General features: G+C 38.9%; 1 protein-coding gene across 1 annotated transcript; it reads right to left on the bottom strand.

The window, feature by feature from the left end:
- Positions 1 to 8,897: 8,897 nt before the first annotated feature.
- plekho1a (pleckstrin homology domain containing, family O member 1a) lies at positions 8,898 to 20,638 on the bottom strand. The gene is made up of 6 exons (XM_058378443.1): positions 20,361 to 20,638; positions 19,720 to 19,866; positions 12,901 to 13,041; positions 11,699 to 11,803; positions 10,701 to 10,802; positions 8,898 to 10,478 (listed from the first exon to the last, which is right to left on the bottom strand). The coding sequence occupies exons 1-6, from the start codon at positions 20,385 to 20,387 to the stop codon at positions 9,420 to 9,422; spliced, it is 1,581 nt and encodes a 526-aa protein (XP_058234426.1). The 5' UTR covers positions 20,388 to 20,638; the 3' UTR covers positions 8,898 to 9,419.
- Positions 20,639 to 20,830: the final 192 nt, after the last annotated feature.

Here is a 20,830-nt window from a genome sequence, read left to right as displayed (position 1 = left end):
TTATAACGACATAAGCTTTTTTTGAGTGACCAAAAATAGTCCTTAAAACACAAACTAATTCCCTTTTACTTCCGCTTTATTTTAGAGCTCCTAAAAGTTGTGTAAGTAACCCTACCAATGATATCTTAACCTCCTCTGTAAGGAGTCTGCTGTGTTTATTACTATACAGAGATGCCATCTGCAAACTGCCTGTACACAGCCTATTAGTTATTTATCAATACATATGCTTTCAGCATTGGGTTAGTGGAAAGGGGTGTGGACTGTTTCAAGCATACAAGAGCAAAACAGACCGGGTTACAGAGGGCCATTAATAACTCATGATTGGAGGAATGTCCTTTAAGCCAATAAGCAGTTTCGTAGTGCAGGGTAAGGGTGGAGTCATGATATTTCTCATTAGTAATTTATTACGTTGATGTGTTTTGTACTATGTCTAATGAAAGGATGAGATCACTGGAGCTATGCTAATAATTCTGTTTTCTCTAACAAAATAGGTCATTCTTTCACTGCATTTTAAAATGACTATGGATTATATTATATTAATGTAAACTATTCATTCATTCATCTTCGCCAAGTGCTTTATCCTGGTCAAGGTGGAAGTTGATCCAGAGCCTGTCCCAGGAACACTGGGTGTAAGGCATGAATACACTATGGAAGGGATCTCAGTCCATCGCAGGTGCCATTTGTGATGGCCAGTCTACACACTTCCATGTTTATGGTAGGTGATAGAAAGCAGAAGAAAACCCACATATGCAGAGTGATGTATTGCAAAACTCCACAAAGACAGTAAACCATTTTCAGGATTGAATTGATGACCCTGGAGCTTTGAGGAGGCAATGCTACCTACTTTGCCACAGTGACTATGCTTAGGGATAAAACATAATTCCTGCATCAGTCTTAAAAAGTGGACTGAACATGAAAGCTGTAAAGGTTAGTAAGCCTAATCTTTAAGCACACATAGGGTGAGCTTAAAGATAATTTTGATGAAGCCTTGGCTAAACCTTTGCTAGACAGTAAGCACCACAGGGGTCCCTTTTTAGTTAGGGATAAAAATCTGTCACTACTATAGGAAGCCAAGCCATATCAAGAGGAGTTGTTCTGTCCTGTTAAAGACAAGCGTTTCATTGTGTATTTCTTCTAAAACCATCTATCCGGTCCAGTGATTGTTTTTTTGTTTTTTGTTTTTTAACAGAAACTACTTTATACGTTAGTAAATAGCACCTAACCATTTACATGTCAGTTTAGTACATGCAGTCTTTTTACACATGGCTGAAGTAAGATTTGTTGTTTTACTTATATGGACATGACCTCATGAATCCTGAACTGAAAATAAAACACTTTCCAAATCCAAATGTCCATTTATTCATTTATTGTGGATAACTAATCAATTCCTGACCGCTGTTCAACAGTGTTGGTGAATAAGAATTAGTTTTGCCAGGCACAAGACCAAGCTAAACACTGCTTCAGTCAGATTTTGTTGGGAAAGTAACTTAGCATTTATTTGCATATGTTCACCCCCTAATGATACAATACATCAGCTGGGTAAAATTCACCTGCTAATCAGCTCAACTGAACTTCATGGTTTAGTGGCCCTTTAGTGGTTTCCATTGAAATCTGTTCTATTTAACATAGAGCCACATAGAAATCCAAACCACTGGTAACAACTTTCCCAAAAATATTCAACTCGGACTCCTTGCACCAAAACTCTATTTGGAATTCAATTCAGTTTCAGTTCAGTTTTAAATCATTAGACTATAATAAAATGTAAATACACTGTAACAGAGTTCTGCTGTAAATCATTACCCTGGAAAAGCATGTTCTATGTCATGACACTGTATCAGTGTGGATTTCTAAATCATGACACTCTTCATCCTGAAGCTAATCAGAGCTCGATGCACTCCTGTATGATAGCGCTATCCCCTCTGGTGTCGTTTGACTTTATGCCAATAGATCTGTTTCTTCCCCATTAACACCCAACCTCCATCTTAACACTTTGTGTCTGAGTTTCTTCACAGCACTTAGTATTTAACCAAAACTAACAGGGGGAATTGACTATGTACAAAACTATGTAAACTATTGTTTACAGTCCTTAATTCTTCTGTTGTAAATGTAAATGTAACTTATGCATTACTAGGATCTTTAAACTTTTTTGCTTAAAAAATGTAAATGCAACATATGTATTACCGTGAACTAGTGTGAACTTTATTGTACTGCTGTGAGTGAAAAATTCACATGAACAAGGCTTTTATGTAAATCACCCAGCATTACTTTATAAAAGATCCATGCAGTGCTTATTAATGTTATAAGGGCACATAATCCATTACATTTTGTATGATTGTAGCTGATACTGATGACCACTTGGAGGAGCTCTCCCACCAACCATCACTGAGGAAACTGGAGAATATTTTATTAAAAAAACATCCCAGTGCTCAGCTCATGATATGATGGTGTACCTTCAAGCAACTCCTTGTATTTGAGAGCAGAGTGTGCATCTGTTCTAGAGGGAACAGTAACACACGCTTCACATCAGATACTCTCAATTCCAGACCAAGTGACACTCAGTTAGAATTTATGAATCAGAATTAATTCCACTGCACAATGCAATTTATAAATACAGTATGTTGGCATAGGTCTGAAAGGTAGGTCATAGCTTCCTGTTTGAAACTAGTTTTCCATACCAACCTGCAAAGCTTGTAGTGAAATGTGCCTTTGATTTCCAGTATAACGAATGATCTTTGCATACTGGTTTGCCTAGTGTACTATTACTCAACATCCTATCCACCTGCATGTCCGTGTCTGCCAATGCAAACACACTGGGCTTTGTGATGATGGGAAGCACATGTGCATGTGATGAATCGTAAGCAGGTCAGGTGTACATCAGTGTTTCAGGGCTTATCGCTGATGCCATGTTGAAAATATTAAATAATGTATTTTTATTTTGGTAGATTTCAGGAATCTGATGTAGAGTGAATCTCTGCTCTCACATATACACATACATGTCACACAGCCTGAAGCTCATGCATGAACACGTTGCTCCGACCCCCACTGCCTTGCCTGAAGAGCAGAAGCTGTCCAATCAGAACGGCTGATCCTGTGGAAGCCTTATATGGAGGGTATGGCGTAAAGGGGGGGGATAGGACTGTTCAGCAGCTGATGAACACTGTTTGGCTTTTGTCGCGTGACACAGCGTCTACACTAATCCCAAGGGAAAACATATATAACCCAAGCTCATATGGGTCTTTTTATATACATTATATATAGAAACACAATCACAAACCCCCAGGCTAACTAGGGCAAAATGTAAGCATTGTACACGTACACAGCTGCTAAAATACACAATAACAGACAATATGACAGATTAACTATATTATATATTAACAAAAGCTATACAAATTACATTTAATTGAATCATCAGCAGTTAAATAGCCTTTTGTGGATACTTACCAGGATTTCTTGTGCAATATAAAATCCAGATTTACAGATGACTCTCAATTTCTTTAGTAGAGAGCATAATAAAACACACAAGCTAGTCCTTGTAAGCAAACAATCCCAGGCTGCACTAAAACCTAGATCTAAATCATTATTATATATTCACATTACATATATCCAAGACAAACAGATGAGAAGTGATAATGATAAATCCAGGATGCAGCTGTGCTTTTAGCACGAATTTGGTGATCATGCAGCTGGTCTCAGGAAAAAAAAAAAAGAATAACGTTGGACATGATACTTTATTACATAACCCTGAAATTTATTTTGATTAATAGATCATATTTGTGTGATTGTGTTAATGTGTAGAATCTGAAAGGTGGAAATAATTAAAGAGCTTGGCCTTTAAATGAATTTAAATGTATTATTATATCATCAAATTGAGTTTATATGAGTTTATCGGCAGCACTATTCATTGTGAACATTGACACAGTATTTATGGACACATATTTAGGAGATAAATTTGGAATGTTTCAAGCACCACTGAACCAGGAAACATCTCATCCTAGCACAATATACTATTATGCGGTCTAAATTATTTGAAGCTATAATTATCCACACAGAGAGAGTGATGAATTAAACATGTTTTCCCCAGTGGCCTCCATACACAACCTGTGTTATCATGAATGTATCCATAATTAATGCTTGGCACTGCTTTTTCACAGTCCTGGACACTCATGTTCCAGGTACAGTCATTGTGAAATGTACAATTCTAATGTAAGGACAAACAGGACCATATATCTCACCCAGCAGAAAGAAATACTGTGAATGAATGTGGATAGAAATCTTTTTGGTATTTTGATTAATTCTAACAACAATGAATATTAATTGGACTGCTCTTTTGCAATCTTACCGAACACAGACATTAGTACAGGACCCCTGGTGTTTCCTGACTTGTTATTCTGTTAATGCGCTCATAAAACCATCACTGTGTCACCAAGGGTCGACTTCAAGAACTGGCTCCTGGAGGTGAAACATGTGAGCCGACTTACATACTGCTAGAGCAGCAATACATGGTGTCTGTGTATGCTTTCTGCATTTGTTCATGCAAATTTTCACCCTGCTGGTTTTGCATTCATTTTAATAGATTTTAGTCTAAACACAGTGCAACAACCTGTTGTTTTTCAAGTCATAACATAATGTATGGTTGGGCTATAGTAATCCATACACAGGGTTAATATGTTTTAAAAAAAAGTCTCTGCTCCAGTGACCCTGGAGATGAGGAGAGACAAGAAGATTAGCCTCTGAATTATTTATTCTAGTTTCGTAAACTCACTATGGAAATATACATCTTTTCGGGAATAACGGGAAAAATATGACCTGACCAAAATTTTCATTCAGGTTTATGGAGAGAAAAATCGTACTGTCTGTGATGAATTGATGACTGAACCGGTGACAGGGTCATGGGCGACCAAGGCTCATTGATGGAGGTGGGGACTGAAGGCTGGCCCGTGTGGTCCAATCCAACAGACGAGCTACTGTTGCTCAAATTGCTGGTTCTGATAGAAAGGTGTCAGAATACACAGTGCATCACAGTTTGTTGTATATGGGGCTGCATAGCCGCCCATGCTGACCCCTGTGCCCCACCGAAAGCGCCAACAATGGGCATGTGAGCATTAGAACTGGACCATGAAGCAATGGAAGAAGGTGGCCTGGTCTGATGAATCACGTTTTCTTTTACATCACGTGGATGGCCAGGTGCGTGTGCATTGCTTACCTGGGGAACACATGGCACCAGGATGCACTATGGGAAGAAAGTTGGCAAGCCGGCAGAGGCAGTGTCATGCTTTGGGTAATGTTCTGCTTGGAAACTGCTTGGAAACCTGTCTACTGTCCCCTGCTCTTATAGCAGGTATAACACTGTAACATGGCTGTTCGTCTTTTTGTTTTAGTTTTAATAACGTCAGATATGATTTTAGCATTGTCACTAGAAATTAGTTTTAAAGTTGAGATAAAATTTTAGAAAAATAAATCGGTCTCTCTTTAACTCATTAAATTCTTATGACACACTGGTTTCATACTTTCTTGCAAATGCAGTCTTTTTCTTTTCCTCTACTTTTCATTGTAGTTACTCACAAATATGATTAATGATGAACTGCTGAATAACTAAGCTGGGATACTGAGGTGTATATCTAATGTAAGACCTTCTTACAAACATACATATTTAATAAATACACATTAATTGTTAAATGAATCTTGAACACGTAGCATTTATTTCATTGGTTTCAATTGTATTATATTGTCTTTCCTTAGTCTAGAATGTGTTTTTACATATTTCTGTGTATTTCAGTTGTCAGAATGTGTCTTTCAGAATCACATGAAGGTTATATATTTCATGCAAATGGTAGCAGTGATTTACTTCCATTGGTGCATGATGTGCATGAGGTAAAAATGACTGAAAATTTTGAATTCACATAGGGATGACTGACCAATAACATGCAGGCAAAGCATCTCCCAAGTGGAGAAGCCATATGGCCCTTTCTCTCTCTACTGCTGTGAGACTGATTTGTGAATATGGGTCATTTTTAGCAGCTATTCTATTTTGCCACTCTCTCTATATAGAAAATACTACTTTGACTGAAAGAGCAGGGCTTTAGCATATGGCTCTGGGGCCCCAGGTCTATAATGTCGTCACTGTAATGTCCATATTAATATGTTTGATTCAGTGAAGATGCACTAAAGGTTTTCCTGCAAGTCACAAAGCTGTGTTCCATCCATCGTCACACACAAACACACACTTATTCGTCGTATTATCTTAATGAGGACCTTCAAGACATTTAAATGCAGCTAATTAATGATACACCAAATCAAAACCTAGCCTTAAGCCTAATAACCAAAATCCCTTGTAGCTTTTTAGTGTTTAAATTTAAACTGCAGCTTTTATTCCATTCTGATCACTATAGCAAAATGTCCCCTCAAGGTCAAATCTGTCAGATACTGCTAAACTTTTCCTTCTCTCTCTCTCTCTCTCTCTCTCTCTCTCTCTCTCACTCACTCACTCACTCACACACACACACACTGCTAATGGTGTTATAGCACCTCTATATGAACATTTCTATATATAAGCAACACTGGAGCAACTCGACCCCCAATTTGCACATCCCCTTCCCTTTCTATCACCAGCCCCTGGACATTAGTGATGCATCCTTCTTGAACGAATCAGTGTGAGCTGACTCTTTGCTGTGAGCACCACATCTGTATAGCAGTAATAAATCATTTGTGGCTTTATTTGAAAGAATGATCATTATTCATGATATGAATACAGTGAGATAGGCGCCTAATACCAAGGCTGAAATCTTACAACCAATGCAAATACACACAGTTGACAAATTTAAGGCAAAAACAACTTAGGTGTTGGACCACCACATACCACCATATTAGCTTCAGTGATATTTGACACAGGTTCTACAGGTCTCTTGAACTGTACTGGCAGGTAGAACACCATTCTTCCAAAAATATTCCCTCAGTTGGTGTTCTGATGCTGGCGCTGGATGTGGAACAACACTGGAACATGGAAGAGACCACTTCCATCAGGATGCAACTGTTTTATCACTTTGTATTGATTTGCAGTTACACTTCTCTCTAAGGGGACAAGTGGACACAAACCATCACAGTAAAATGTCCCCAGTGCATAACAGAGCCACCAGTTCTTCCCTTAGCTTTTCACTTATCTGTATGAAGAATCTTGCCAGTTTCACATTTATTTAAATTAATCTATAACAAATGCAATGTTAATTGTACAGTTATTTAGTTCATATAAAGACATCATTATTTTAGTGAGCTACAGTATGTAATAGATGAGAGGTGACCTGATTCTCTTTCACTGACAATAGCTGAAATTCCCATCACTATGTCATGGAGGAACCACAGATGATACTCGCTAATAGATTACCTACTTACTGCTAGAAAATGGCTAAAAAATCAATCAATTGCTATACATGGTTGTGCTGTGGTAGTAACTCCAAATGGTTATAAATGAACATGATGAAAAAGAAAACCCTTGCCCCAGTGATTCATGAGCTAGTTAAAAGAGAATTGAGTTGACAGTCTAAAGGATTAGCTTCTGAATCATTTATTTTAGCTGTGGAAAAACACACCTTTGCTGAATATTTGAATCCTTTGAAGTACCAAAGACAGGTCTGGACTGGGGATTAGAGACTTTCAGTCATGTACCAATTGCTCAGTGACAAGAAAATGAATTTGATAATAAAGTGTGTTTGTGTTCAAGAACACCCTTCTCCATATAGAGGTGCTGATTAAGCCCAAAGCTCATACATAAATTATCTTAACACCAGGAATAACTATTACTCTAGACCTTCTAAAATGTTCCAAATGAAACAGATCTATAATCATAACTGCACCCAGTTTCAACCAGATATTAGACAATCTGTGACCGTCTCTAAACATAATTGGAATTTTCATAGCTTGTCATTGTAGAGAGAGCAAATGAAGCTATTACGGTTTAACAATATATACTTCACACCTGCTTCAGCATGGTGGCTCACCCTTGACTTTAAGTACACTCATCTCGATTGGTGATGTTTATACACACTATGTGATTAGGTAAGCGTTCTGCAACCAAAGCCATACTGCATAAATATCAACTCAATTATTAATTCAGTGGCCTGTGACTCACGCCGACTCTGGCATAGGGAATTTAGCTGTAAACAGATTCTCATCAAAGACAGCCTGTTCTTCATAATACACTCAAGACCAGCTACTAATGTTCAAAATATATTTTTCACATTTCTGCCTTGAAAGAGGAACAGCACAAAAGAGCAAACAAACGGTATATTAAGTGTACTGCTTTACATCCAGCTGACCCTACTATAAACCTTTACATCCAACATACAATTACACTCCCTCAGAAGGATCGAATGAAATTAATAAGTAGCTTCTGCAGCTCACAAAGATGCCATTGATCAGCATGCTTGCACGGAGCAAATCACTATCATTACTCAAGACATTACAATGTCTCTGAACATGGAGGTGGAAATGTGCTACTGAACTTCCAATATAATGTTAATACTGACAAAAAACACAGTAAAAGACCTCCTGGTGGTCCAGAGGCAGGATCTCATTGCCGCGCTCCGGGTTTGAATCCTGGGTAGAGAGCTAACCCAGCCACTGAAGAGTTAATTCTCAGTGCCGGTCCAAAGCCTGGATAAAATAGGAGGGTTGCAGCAGGAAGGGCATCCGGCATAAAACCTGAGCCAAATTGAAGCATGCGGACCAAATGATCCACTGTGGTGACCCTGAATAGTGAGTAGCCGAAAGTCAGAAGCCGAAACTGACAAAATAGTAAGTGTGAGTAACCAGGTCAGCTGATGTGCTGGTTTTTGATAAGCTTTGAGTTAACATGAGATCAAACACATTGATTACAATGCAATGATTCTTTGAGATAAATTGGCATTTTATTTTTGAAGCATGTGCTGAAGTTCTGTCGTTTGATAGAAAGCTTATAATAAAACAAAGATGTACATTTTGGTCAGATGTTCTGTGAGAGGTCATGTATGACAACATGACTACAAGTCTTTATCTCCATCTGGTGTATCTGCATCAAAGTCACATGGTATCTATAACTGCTGTAAACAGATTTAACATCGACTCCAGCTGTAAACAATATAACAGAAATGCATGAAGTACACTGATAATAGTTTAAGATAGAAATGAACCTTTACATTATTTTAAAAAGAAGGGTACAACTTACAATAAAATTTACAGTAAAAATTGTTCCAGTGCAAAGACAAGGGCCTGAGGTGTTGAAGGGAATATTAAGAATGAATTATAGACAATGTTGTTTGAAAGAATTTAGTGCAGGAAAATAGAAGCAAAACATTCCCAGTGCAATACACGTATTTATTGTGCTCTCTTGTATTATTTATTTAGAATAGTTCTACTAGTTTACATCAGTGTGACTAGGTGTGGAAGTGTCAGGTGTTTTCCTTCTTGCTGTTCTCTGAGTGTGTTGAAGTAGCAGGAGTTTGGTTCTGCTCTGCTTGCTTCTGTCTAGCCTGGAGCTCCTTCACCTCTGCCAGAACCTCCCGTGCTTCCTCCCACGAGGAAATTGCTTCCTGGAGCAAGCGTTCAGTCGCCGCCCTCCTGCTTTCCCAGTCCAGCAAATCGGTAAAAGTGTCTGTGTCCTTCATCCCTTTAAAATGGGGCGAACTCAAAAGCCACAAACTAGGTGAGTCAACGGTCTTTGAATAGGGTGAATTATTGCCGGTGGAAATGGGTGACTGTGAACCCTTGATATGGGTCAGATCAATGCATTTCATACTGGGTGAGAATGAAGCCTTCGAATCAGGTGAATCAACACTCTTTGAACGGAATTGGTCCTTGTAGTGAGATGTCTTTGAGGATTTTGAATGAGGGGAATCCTTCCCTTTCACACAAGGAGATTCCTTTGTTTTAGAGCTGGGAGAATCCTTGGCCTTAATTCGGGATGGAGAGTCTGCGCTTTTCCCATGAGATGAACTGTGGGAGCTGGAACTCTTAGACTGGGGGGAATCTGAGCCCTTTAAATGGCACAGCCATGGGGAGTCTATGCCCCTCAGATGGGGATAGTAACCCATTCGTCCTCTTTGGGGCTCCTGCCCCTGGATCTCCGCTAATAGTTCCTGGGTCCTCTGTAGACGCTGGGTGATTATGTCTTGAAGATCTCTCGTGAGACTCGTAGTGTTGTCCAGTGAGCCGCAGTGAATTCTTCCCAGGGCTACAGATTTCTTCTTTTGCTGAGGAGTATGAGTCGGACTCTCGTGGCTCCGGGAGAGTTCACTCTCACGGGGCAGACTGCTGGTCTTCACCCTGCCCTCTACTGGAGTCTCTCGGGGTCTGGAGACATCAGTGCCAGCACGCCTTCGTGCAGGGGCCAACAAGTCAAGATTTCCCCGATGGTCCTTTACCCACACAGCATGATCATGTTCAAGCATGGCAGCATCCTCCTCGTGCACAAGGTCCAGAGTCAGCATCCCATCTGAAGAGGTTGAGGCCTGTGGATGAATCATCAACATCAACCTCACGATCAATGAAGTATCATAAAAACAGGAAGAAGTATTTTTTTAATATCATATTTCCTATATATTGATTTTATGGGCTAATATATAAATCTCCACCAGCTTATAACAGAAAGTCTTAAGCAAAGGGACCAGTGCTGATCTCTCTTATTAAATGACCTCTGACTGCGGGCAAATCAATACTGAAAAGCCACCCACCACAGCCATAAGATGACCCCGGGTGGGCAAGCGGCGTCCAAGGGGGATCTTGACGCGGTCACGTGTTGGGTGAGACAACAGGCTGTCCTCTTCAATTGTAACCTGCAAAGACATAAAAAGTAAGGGTCTAGATAAAAACATTAGTTATTATCAGCCAGATGTTCTTCATTTATCAGGCCCCTTTTGGTTAATTATTGACAAAAAATAAATGATGCAGTGGCTAAATCTGGTTCTAAGTGCTAATTAATTGCACAAGTTTATTCTGTAGACAACATAACAAACTCACAGTTCCTTATACACTACGTGTTCTACAGCGGAGCTGATTAACACACAGAGCGTATAAATTCACATATGAGGTTCTTTCACATTTCACACTTTCACAGAAAGTGAAGCGTTACCATCACTGGGATTGCACAGTTCACAGCTAACATCCGAGTGTCATCGCAGCAGATTTTTCTTAGCTTCTCTTCTAAATTGAAAACTAAATCTAAACTTGTAAAGGATATAATACAAACCATGATGTAATGGATGACATCTTTTTTTGCTTACCACTTTAATAAACGGAGCTCATCTGATTTCTGCCTATCAAAGCAGCTATGTTTTATGTAGTCTATGATTATGGTAATGAGGCTTAGCTAAAATGAGTTTCAAGAATACATCCACCACAGAGATGACAGTTTTTTCATCAGCTTTAGTGCTTTGCACATTCTTCTAAAATTATTACACACACAAACGTACCTATCCAATTCAGCAATAATGTAATAAATAAACAAACAAACAAACAAACAAATAAATAAATAAATACATCTTGGGGCTGGGAGAAGCAATTAATAGGACGAATCCTGTAAGGGAAAAAAATAGAATAGAAAAGCAGACAATGGAGTGAATGGGTGGAAGTGGGAGCATGTGACCGAAGAACAATTATGGGAACAAATATATAAAAATAAAATAGCCAGAAACAAAGAGCAGCAGAGGGATTTTAAGGTTTAATAGCTTACGTCATCCAGAATGCGGTTCTTGGCTCTTTTAATGGCTGTGTTCAGAACATTGATCCAAGACTCCTTTTCCTCTGGACTAACAGCCAAGAACACAAGATTGGGAGTCTAAAAAAGAGACAAAAAAACAGAACCTTTGCAAGACTGTGTGGTTCTGGTGAAATTGAATTTTACTGTAAAAAATATGTATTTCATAATAGAAACTGCCATCAACAAAAATCATGTTTATTCAGTAGCTTTTATAGCAGTGCTGAAGGAATTATTATGTGGGAAGACAAATATCAGCACTGCCAAGAGAGATACTTTGTGTGAAGCCTAAAATCTGGAAAAGTTCAGGTGCACAACATATCCATGTGTTCTATCTAAGATCATGAAAATTAATGCAGTTAGAAAAGAGTCAATTCTTTGACCTGAAACACTCCCTCTTCAAGCAACACACACACACACACGCCCCTTCATTGTTAGATACAGGCAGCTGTGAGTTTTACAATAAATCAGATACAGCATAATAAACTACTGCACATTTTACATCCAAGAACTTTAGTATAGGAGGGAAAAGCAGGAAAAATACAATATACTTTACTTGTAAAAGTGATCAAGTATACATTTCTAGAAAAGCAGTATGCATTTTGTGATTTTGTGAGATCTAATTAAACACACTGAAGCTTGACAATAACCTGACTCAGAGCCAAGGAAACGACAATACACACTGACAGATGCTGACAGACTTCAGGTTAAGGGTTTGTTGTTGTGACAGAAATACAGTGTAGTCAAAAACAAGAGCTGGACTATAGCTCATTATGTATTCTGTCTTCTAGAGAAGAAAAAGCTCTTGAGGCATTAAGATATGTATGTTTCAGTCAACAGAAGGTATTGAAAAATCAACTGAATTTTAAGTGCTGCCTGCAGGTGGACCGCTTTTAATTCCATGGTATACCCTTGTCTGTCTCGGTCAATTGTAATTACCATAATTTATTTTTAGTTGGATCAGAAATAGATTGGCAAACAGTTTTCTAAACAGAGAGATATGCAAAACATCAGTCTGTAACTCTAAATGATATTGATGGTACAGGTTGAAACCTTACAAATGGGATACCCGGAAGGTTTTTCCAGCTAACCCATGATTTACTCGAAAACAGTATGTGTGTGTACGTGTATGTGTGTGTGTGTGTGTGTGTGTGTGTGTGTGTGCAGTGAGGACTCACTCGGGCCCCAGGTTGCCGGCAGCGCAACAGAGTGAACTTGCTGTGGTTCTTCTTGCTGCGGCTCTTGGCTTTGCGGACCTCCTCCGATCGCTCGTATTCAGCCAGGTCAAACACTTCATGTGTCTTACCATCATTCTTCATCTGCAAAAGAAGTGTGAGGGGGAAGCACATGCTGTGAGCACAAATAGCCCACTCAACCACATGGAAGGGTACAAGTTGTTTCTCATGTGTCGAATAATTGACAGCCATCTGTGTCCTTTTCACATGGTGACTGTGCCGCTGACAGTGGGCCACAGCAGGCCACATTGACTGCAGCCTGAGGGACAGGGATAATTACTGATCTCTGTTATCATTAAGCACACGCTGTGACAGTGAGGACTCGAAGCTCACTCCTCACTCCTCACAATCACAAACTGTAAATTGTACAGACAAAATGGAAATAAACCTCTATTTTACAATTTATCTACAAATAAACAGTGTTCCAACGATTAAAAATGATCATGGAACCTCAACTTTACAACAAGAATGATGTTGATCAGATAAAGATTATGACCGAGAGGATTCAAAACAATACCAAAGATGCAGTCATAAAGACAAAGAGAGGGCATGCGAGAATCTTTTCAGCACACAGAGAGACAGATGCAAATTTTTAAACTAATTTTTTTATTATTATTAACAATTTATTGTTATTACAAGAGTAATAACATCTTAACATTTTAATTGTAGTAAATTGCATTATAAACAGTTCTAAACTGTTTTCTGTATGCTACCCTTAACTTTCTTTATTCTACATATTTATTCAAAATCAGTTTTGAGTTCAGTGTAAAACACAGACGCTTTAGAGTGAACATTGTATTTCAGACAAAGGCGAGTGCTGTTCCCAGTTGGTTTCGCTCTTCCTATTATTCTGCCTGTGAGATGGCTTTGAAAATGCCTCATTTATACACAGGTCAATCCTCATTAAAGCTGACTGAGTGAAAAAAATGGATATATTTATTGAGTCTGAGAAAGGGGCCCAAACACAGTGTCTCCACTGGGAAACAACAATTCCCAGAGGACTATGGTGAAGACCACATGGGTTCACTCTGAGACCCAAGCACAAAGCATCTGAAATAAGAGATATCAAAATCACCTCTATATGTCAGTGTTATTGCAGTGACCCCAGAAAGATGGTAACCTGGCAGCTACAGCATACAGACTCTGAATTCTGTATGGTTACTAAGCATTCACCATAGCAACAGAAAGGAGCAACAAAGGAATCAGTAAGTAGCTTTGGTCCAAAGATCAAAGTGCTTGGAGTTGATGGACCATCGTATCAGACAGCATGCAGACTAAATGCACCATCTGTATAAAGAACCATATCTTACGCATCATAAAATATACACAGTGGGGATACACGTTTATCAAAAACGGAGACATATTTTTTTCTAGAAAATCTGCATATGCCTAATATTATGAGCATAAGCTCTACTGAACTAGGCTCTCATATGTAAGAAACTACAGACTGCCTCAACCCAGATTCCACTCCACAGTACACATCTGAAAGAGCTCATTCCCAAAAAAGGCTTACATATCATGTAGAAATATCTTTAATTCAAACCAGTTTATCTATTTTTGGGTATTTTTACCTTGGCTTAAAAGCAGCCTTACCAAACATTTAGAACACTTAATCCAATTAATTATTAGTCTGGGAGCGGCAGCAGGACATCAAGAACCGTCCCAGAACAAAGGGTATACGTGACCGTGATTAGCATTTAGTGGCGCCTGACCATTTGGGTGATAACACCTAGAACAATACCTAGCCAAGGTGTATGTGACCGTGATTACCATTGAAGGACCTCTGGCTAGATGACAGTATCATCCAGCCCTTTGGGAATACACAATTCTTACTGTAATTTACATTTAAAGTGAAACTCATTTAAATTACACACAGGAAACACTGTATAAAAGGTTTGAGCGGGATTTGTCCTGCGTTCTTTTTGACTCCGATGAACCCAAAGTACTTTATGTATTTTGTCACTGCGACGCTGGAATAAACTTCTACATTAAGATCTTCAACACCCTCATCGTTTTATTTTTCTTACACATAGTACAGTTAAAGCTCACAGTGCACTCACAGTAACAGAGAATGTAGGGGTAATGATTTTATGGGGTAAAAGTTCCCTGTAGGGGGTCGCCAGGGTTCTCTCTATCACATCAATATTTTACTCTCATGCTGTTAGGCCAGTATGTTTCAGAGAGAGGGCCATCTTGATCCCAGGATTAACCACGTCTAAAAATAACTTGCTAACCAACCAACCTCGTACAGACAATGGGAACTGCAATTAAGAACAAAAGGCATTAGTAGAAAAGCAGACACATTCAATACTGTCCTGTTAGAGGCTTTGTTTGTGTTGGTCTTCAAACATGTCTGGTTCATTGTTAGAAAGCATTTTAAGGGACTATGTGTAATGTATAATGTTTCCTGATTTAATAGTCTCTGTTACAGCATTCACTACAATTCCATTATCATTTATAATGTATTAATATTATTTTTAATTTAGGGTTGAGTGATATGGGAAAAATTCTATTGAACTATTTCAAGGCATTTGCACAATTCATTGAAGGAAAATATATCCAGACACGTTTGATTCTGTTATTTAGTATACTTCTAGAGCACAACCAGTGCATATGGATTAAAAAAACAATGTATTCATGAGCACAAAAATATATATTATATGTTTAAATGAAACACTTCGAAAAGCATTTAGACAAATCAAAAGGCATGCTTGGAGAAAAAAACATTTCAACAAATCATTTTTGTCCGAAGAAATCCATACCACTTCTACAAAGTGTACTGGGACATTATACATCATTTAAAGAAAAAAATGAATGGTGTGATGTACTTGGAGATGTTAAAGGAGAATTTAATCACATTGGCCAAGATCCTGGAGACAACAACCCCAAACATATAGATAATATAACTAAAGAAGGTCCGGCTTAGACAGTCTCCTGTTTTAAATCCCATTGTTATTTTCTGGAGATTTTCCATCTATCCACCCATCCATATTCTGTACTGCGTATCGTACACAAGGTCAGGGGGACCCTGGACGGGGTAACAACTCATCACATGGCACAATCACACACTCTCCCACTTACACACATCGGCCAATTTAGCGATGCCAATCAACACACATCTCTGAGGAAATGAAGATGATATTTCGAGGACATGTATTGTGATATCAGTGTATATAGGTTTCCTAACTCCCGGCAGAACAGTGTTGCTGCAATTAAAAATAAACCTTTTAAAGTTAATTTGATGACACTTTTAATTATTTATTACAGCAGTGGAGAGCTTTAATGATTTTTGGAGCACAGCCGTGGAAACAAAGGCACGGGGTCTCAAGTGTGGCTCCTCTTTAACTATTTATTTAAAACTCTTACAGACCAGAGCAGTGGGATTATGTACACACAGCCTGTGCTGAAAGCCTTCACAGGGGAGCAATAAAACACACTCCTATTAGTTTTTACTATTAGCTGTAGTCAACATACCCGAGTTAGTCATGTCCAGAGATTTATTTATTTATTTATTTTTGCATGAGCCTGTGGGAACCAAAGGTGGAAAATGTATTTTAAGAATTTAAAAACTCTTGAATTGATTTGGGAAATGTTTTAAATCTGGTTAATATTATGTTGTATTAGCACTGATGTAACAAGCTTCCGGATAACACATATCAAATCCCAAGCATCTGCTACTCTAAATAAATGAAATAAATGCGAGTAGCTCAAACTGAAAGGTCATGATTCACTGTATGAGTAATTACACTGCTACTGCAATGACTACATTAGATAACATTTTATACCACAAATAATATGTCTCATGCGAAACCGACACACTCCTACTGCAGTGTGGTGCAGGTTGTGTAATACATTTACACACAAAAAGCTTTTGGCATAACCTATCATCCTGACACTCATGTAGCAAACATTTAAACTACATCCAGCATCTTCTAGCATGATATCAAGCATTACTTTTTCATTTTTGTAGCACATTTAACAGAACACACAACATACAGTCATCCTGTACACTGTTTATCAGTGGGAACGAACATTATCCACATCATAATTGCCCTTTCCCTCTCCCATCTCCCTCCATCTTTGCACTACATCTTATAATAGAAGTGGCTCTGTAAATGATGTATGCACATACACCTTAATTTTTTAGGGTTGTTTGCGGAGAAGTGTTAGATTTAATTCAGATTATTTGATATAAAACAAGACAGGTCTTTGAGTATTATTAAATCTAGCCCAACCTGGAAGCTCTGTCGTTAACTGGGCCAACTGCTACTTTTCCACAAAGCAAGGGGCAGCGTGATCCATGCCTCAGTGGGCCTCTGGTAATACTTGTTCCCTATTTTTGACCACACCATGCAAAGAAAACTACATTCAGATAATCAGGACAGTGAGTAGGCTGCCCTATGACATCTAGGGAGAAGAGCAATCCAGTGGGATATCAACATATGACAAATGACATTTTTTAAACTGATGGTCAGTCAATTTCAGCCAAGTTTAATATGTATGGTTTTCGAGTGAACATTTCTTAAATAACTGATATAAATATTGGGGATCTGCAGTACTTTATAGTACAAATCTTATATGTCACATAATGTAAACTAGAATAGTACACCCCTTTACCCAGACATAGATGTTCCCTGTGTCTAGTAATCAAATTATACATCATATAGTTACTTGCACTGACATCATGCTAGCAAGCACTGCCCTGTAACAAATATAGTAACATGTAGTGTATTCTGCCACTCAGACAGGAGTTCCAGAAACCTGTACATTTCACTCGCAGACACCTGAGACAGCCAGCACCAGCAGCATGATGCAACCCACTGACACACTCCGCTGCCGAACAAAAAATTAGCTCTGGGTGCAACGAGTGCTGAGATGGTACTAATGGAAGGTAATATAAAGCTTATACACAATTTATGCCACTGTAATAAGGCAGGTAAATTACAGTAATTTCACTTTTAAGATGGTTATCATTGGGTTAAAGGAGAGGAAAGAGATAACAATTAACAACTAATATACTAATATACCTCACTAATATGCCGCTAATATGAACCGTAATTTAAATGTACCACAGAAACCGACGGAGGAAATTTCTGGATTTAAATAAGAAGAGCAGTACATATTGCTTTTCCTTAGCCTTGAATGCGCATGTAGTTTGTGCTTGCCAAGTTCATTTTTACCAGGCGTAATCGAAAGAAAAAAAAGAAACAAAGATAATTAGGTTTGCACAAATCAGCCTCTCATCACAGAACACATCCTGTGCACTTGCTCTGAGAGTGAAAACAGTTGCAAACTATCACAGCATAATAACCTCAATGGCATGTCCTCTCTTTATTCTGTCTCATTTTCTCAATTTGCTTATTAATGAGATGAGCATTGATAACACTGTAGATGTGACTCAAAGGGAGTAAACCATTTCCTCTGCCACTTACAGCAGAAAAATGACTAACTGCAGAATTTTAATTATAGGATCATCAGTGTGCTGTTAACCATCCTTTCACTGACGCACTGGAATGAAGAGAGCATGTGCAGTTAGATAAGAGCTCAGTGTTGCAAATGTCTAACATGTCCATGTGTGTATGGCATGGCCTTGCATTCAGAGCTTCGGGGATCCTTCGGCACAAAAAGGGGTGCAGCTGCGCCTTTGATCTCCGAAAGTGAGCATTCCCGATTGTACCTAATCCAAAAGGCTGCAGCTGAACTTGTAAGGACTAGGCCATGCAGAACCATTTTAAAATGCAACTGCAGAGCCATCATAAGAATAAAGGCATGGTCTACACTGAAACGAGGAGAGGACAGCTGTACAGGGTCTTCTTATACTGGAACAAACCCTTGTGCTGTCTCCCAGAGCTGCAAAATTAGACACGCTTCAGGCTATGATATATATCTGTGCAAATCACCATCATTTGCACAGATCATCATCTTTCTATTTAGGACATGTATATAATGTACTATACATTTGTTATAATGCATTCACATCTACATGTATTTCACTTGATAAACATGTTACAAACACTACTTATAATACATTAGTATCAGTATTAGTATTAGTATCTTATAATGCAAGTACTGCTAATTTCATTTTGAACAATCTATTAGTCACTGTTTATTTCTCTATCGCTATATGTGTCACAGAAACAGTGGGCACAAGGCAGGAATAGACTCTGAATGGGATGCCAGTCCATCACAGAAGATAATGCACACACACACACACACTCACACTCATTCACACTTTGGGGAAATTTAGAATAGCAGATCTACTTACTGGCATTTGTTGGGGGGTGGGAGGAAAACAAAGAGGAAACTCACTTGGAGAGCAAGTACAGGAAATCCACACAGACAGTAACCTGAGCTCAAGACTGAACCTGGGACTTTGGAGCTTTGAGCAGCAACACTACTCGCTGCACCACCGTGTCAAAATCCTAATTATCATACAGCTGTCCAAAAATGTAAATGGCATTTTCAAGCCATAGACTATGAAATGTACAGTAAAAACATGCCTCTGTTTATTTAATAAAGAATGCTAGGTTTTTCTAGTTTCACTGCATCTACCAAATTCTGGTAGATGGCCAGGTCTAGGGGCAGATACAATTTCAATCACAGCAGAAAGAACAGTGAAACTAACTACCTAGGGCCTTGGTGTAGGCGGCTGAAAACTGATCTGGACTGAGAAAAAGATGAGAAAGCGAGAGCACAGGGATTTGCTTCTGTATTTGCATCATTACATATCATGATACCCGAAATTCAGAAAATCTCACTCACATCCTTTTCAAAAATATACAGATGGTCACCCTTGAGCATCACAAATCGATTTCTCCAGATTTCTCTGAAAATGCCTTTGCCACAGAACTTGCGGATCCAGCCCACTTTGTCTGGCTGTGTGGAAGGCGGCGTGGCATCCTGAACCCCCTGTTAGATAGAGGAGAGAGGGAGAGAGTCAATCTGAGCTTATATTACATAAAAGAGGAATTAAAAGTGCTGGGGAAAACTCTCTGACACAAAGACTCTTCAGTAAATGCACATACACAGCAGTTTATAGCAGATGCTGTGGTGCTGGAAACGCACTAAAAGACACATCGCTGCTTTAAATTGACTTTAAAGGGCGTGGTCAATTAACTTATATACTCAAATGTGGATTACGAAAAAATTCTCTGAAAAGTGGCTAAGGCATATATGAAATGGTTTCGTGCTACACGTTAGATAAAGCAAGACAAAGGGGTCAATCCCAGTGATATCATCTACTCTGATTGAGAGCATCAATCTAGAAACAGTATAAACAGCATCTCAGTATATTGTAGGATAGAACACATATATATATATATATATATATATATATATATACAATGCCTGAAATGCCTGAGGTTGCAGCTAAAATAATAGAGAAGGTTTGTTTAAAATCTTACCCTTTTGACCAGATGGCTCTTCTTCATAGTGAACGCGAAGTGTGAGACTTTATTTCCTGATCTGATCCCGTTTAGCTGATAGAAATCTGAACAAGGCTGTGTTTCTTTGTGTGCACTCGAAGATTAGGAGCGTTATAACGCCTCTACTCGCCGTCGTGAGCCGCTCCGTCTCCAGACTGTCTGGTCGGCTCGTATATTGAAGGTTTACAAATCGCGGGCACACACACTCTCTCCATTGGCTTTTGGGTGGCTCCCTGAGAGATGCTGCGAGTTGCAGTGAAGAACATAATCAGCTCTAGTCCGGGTTTATAAACGAACCAAACCGCGCCCCCTACTGGCCACATCGGGCTAGTGCTGGAGCTGGAGACTGAGGGGGAAACAGATCTGTAGTCTTACTCGAAGTTGCTATGAATCAGAAGTGCAAATAGTAGAAATTGTGCAAATGAACAAGTGCAGATAAATATGTAAAT

Source organism: Hemibagrus wyckioides, linkage group LG24, assembly GCF_019097595.1.
Source record: "Hemibagrus wyckioides isolate EC202008001 linkage group LG24, SWU_Hwy_1.0, whole genome shotgun sequence".
Taxonomy (NCBI): domain Eukaryota; kingdom Metazoa; phylum Chordata; class Actinopteri; order Siluriformes; family Bagridae; genus Hemibagrus; species Hemibagrus wyckioides.
Note: the sequence above shows the minus strand (reverse complement) of the source record. Positions and strands in the feature narration are given on the sequence as shown.

Bases quoted from the DNA above. Each gene is read 5' to 3' on its own strand.
- plekho1a (XM_058378443.1), bottom strand. From the start codon at position 20,387: ATGAAGAAGAGCCATCTGGTCAAAAGG. The intron at 13,042-19,719 runs GTGAGTGAGATT...CTTCTTTTGCAG, and splicing joins TGTATATTTTTGAAAAGGAT to ATGAAGAATGATGGTAAGAC. The intron at 11,804-12,900 runs GTGAGTCCTCAC...TCTCTTTTTTAG, and splicing joins GCCGGCAACCTGGGGCCCGA to ACTCCCAATCTTGTGTTCTT.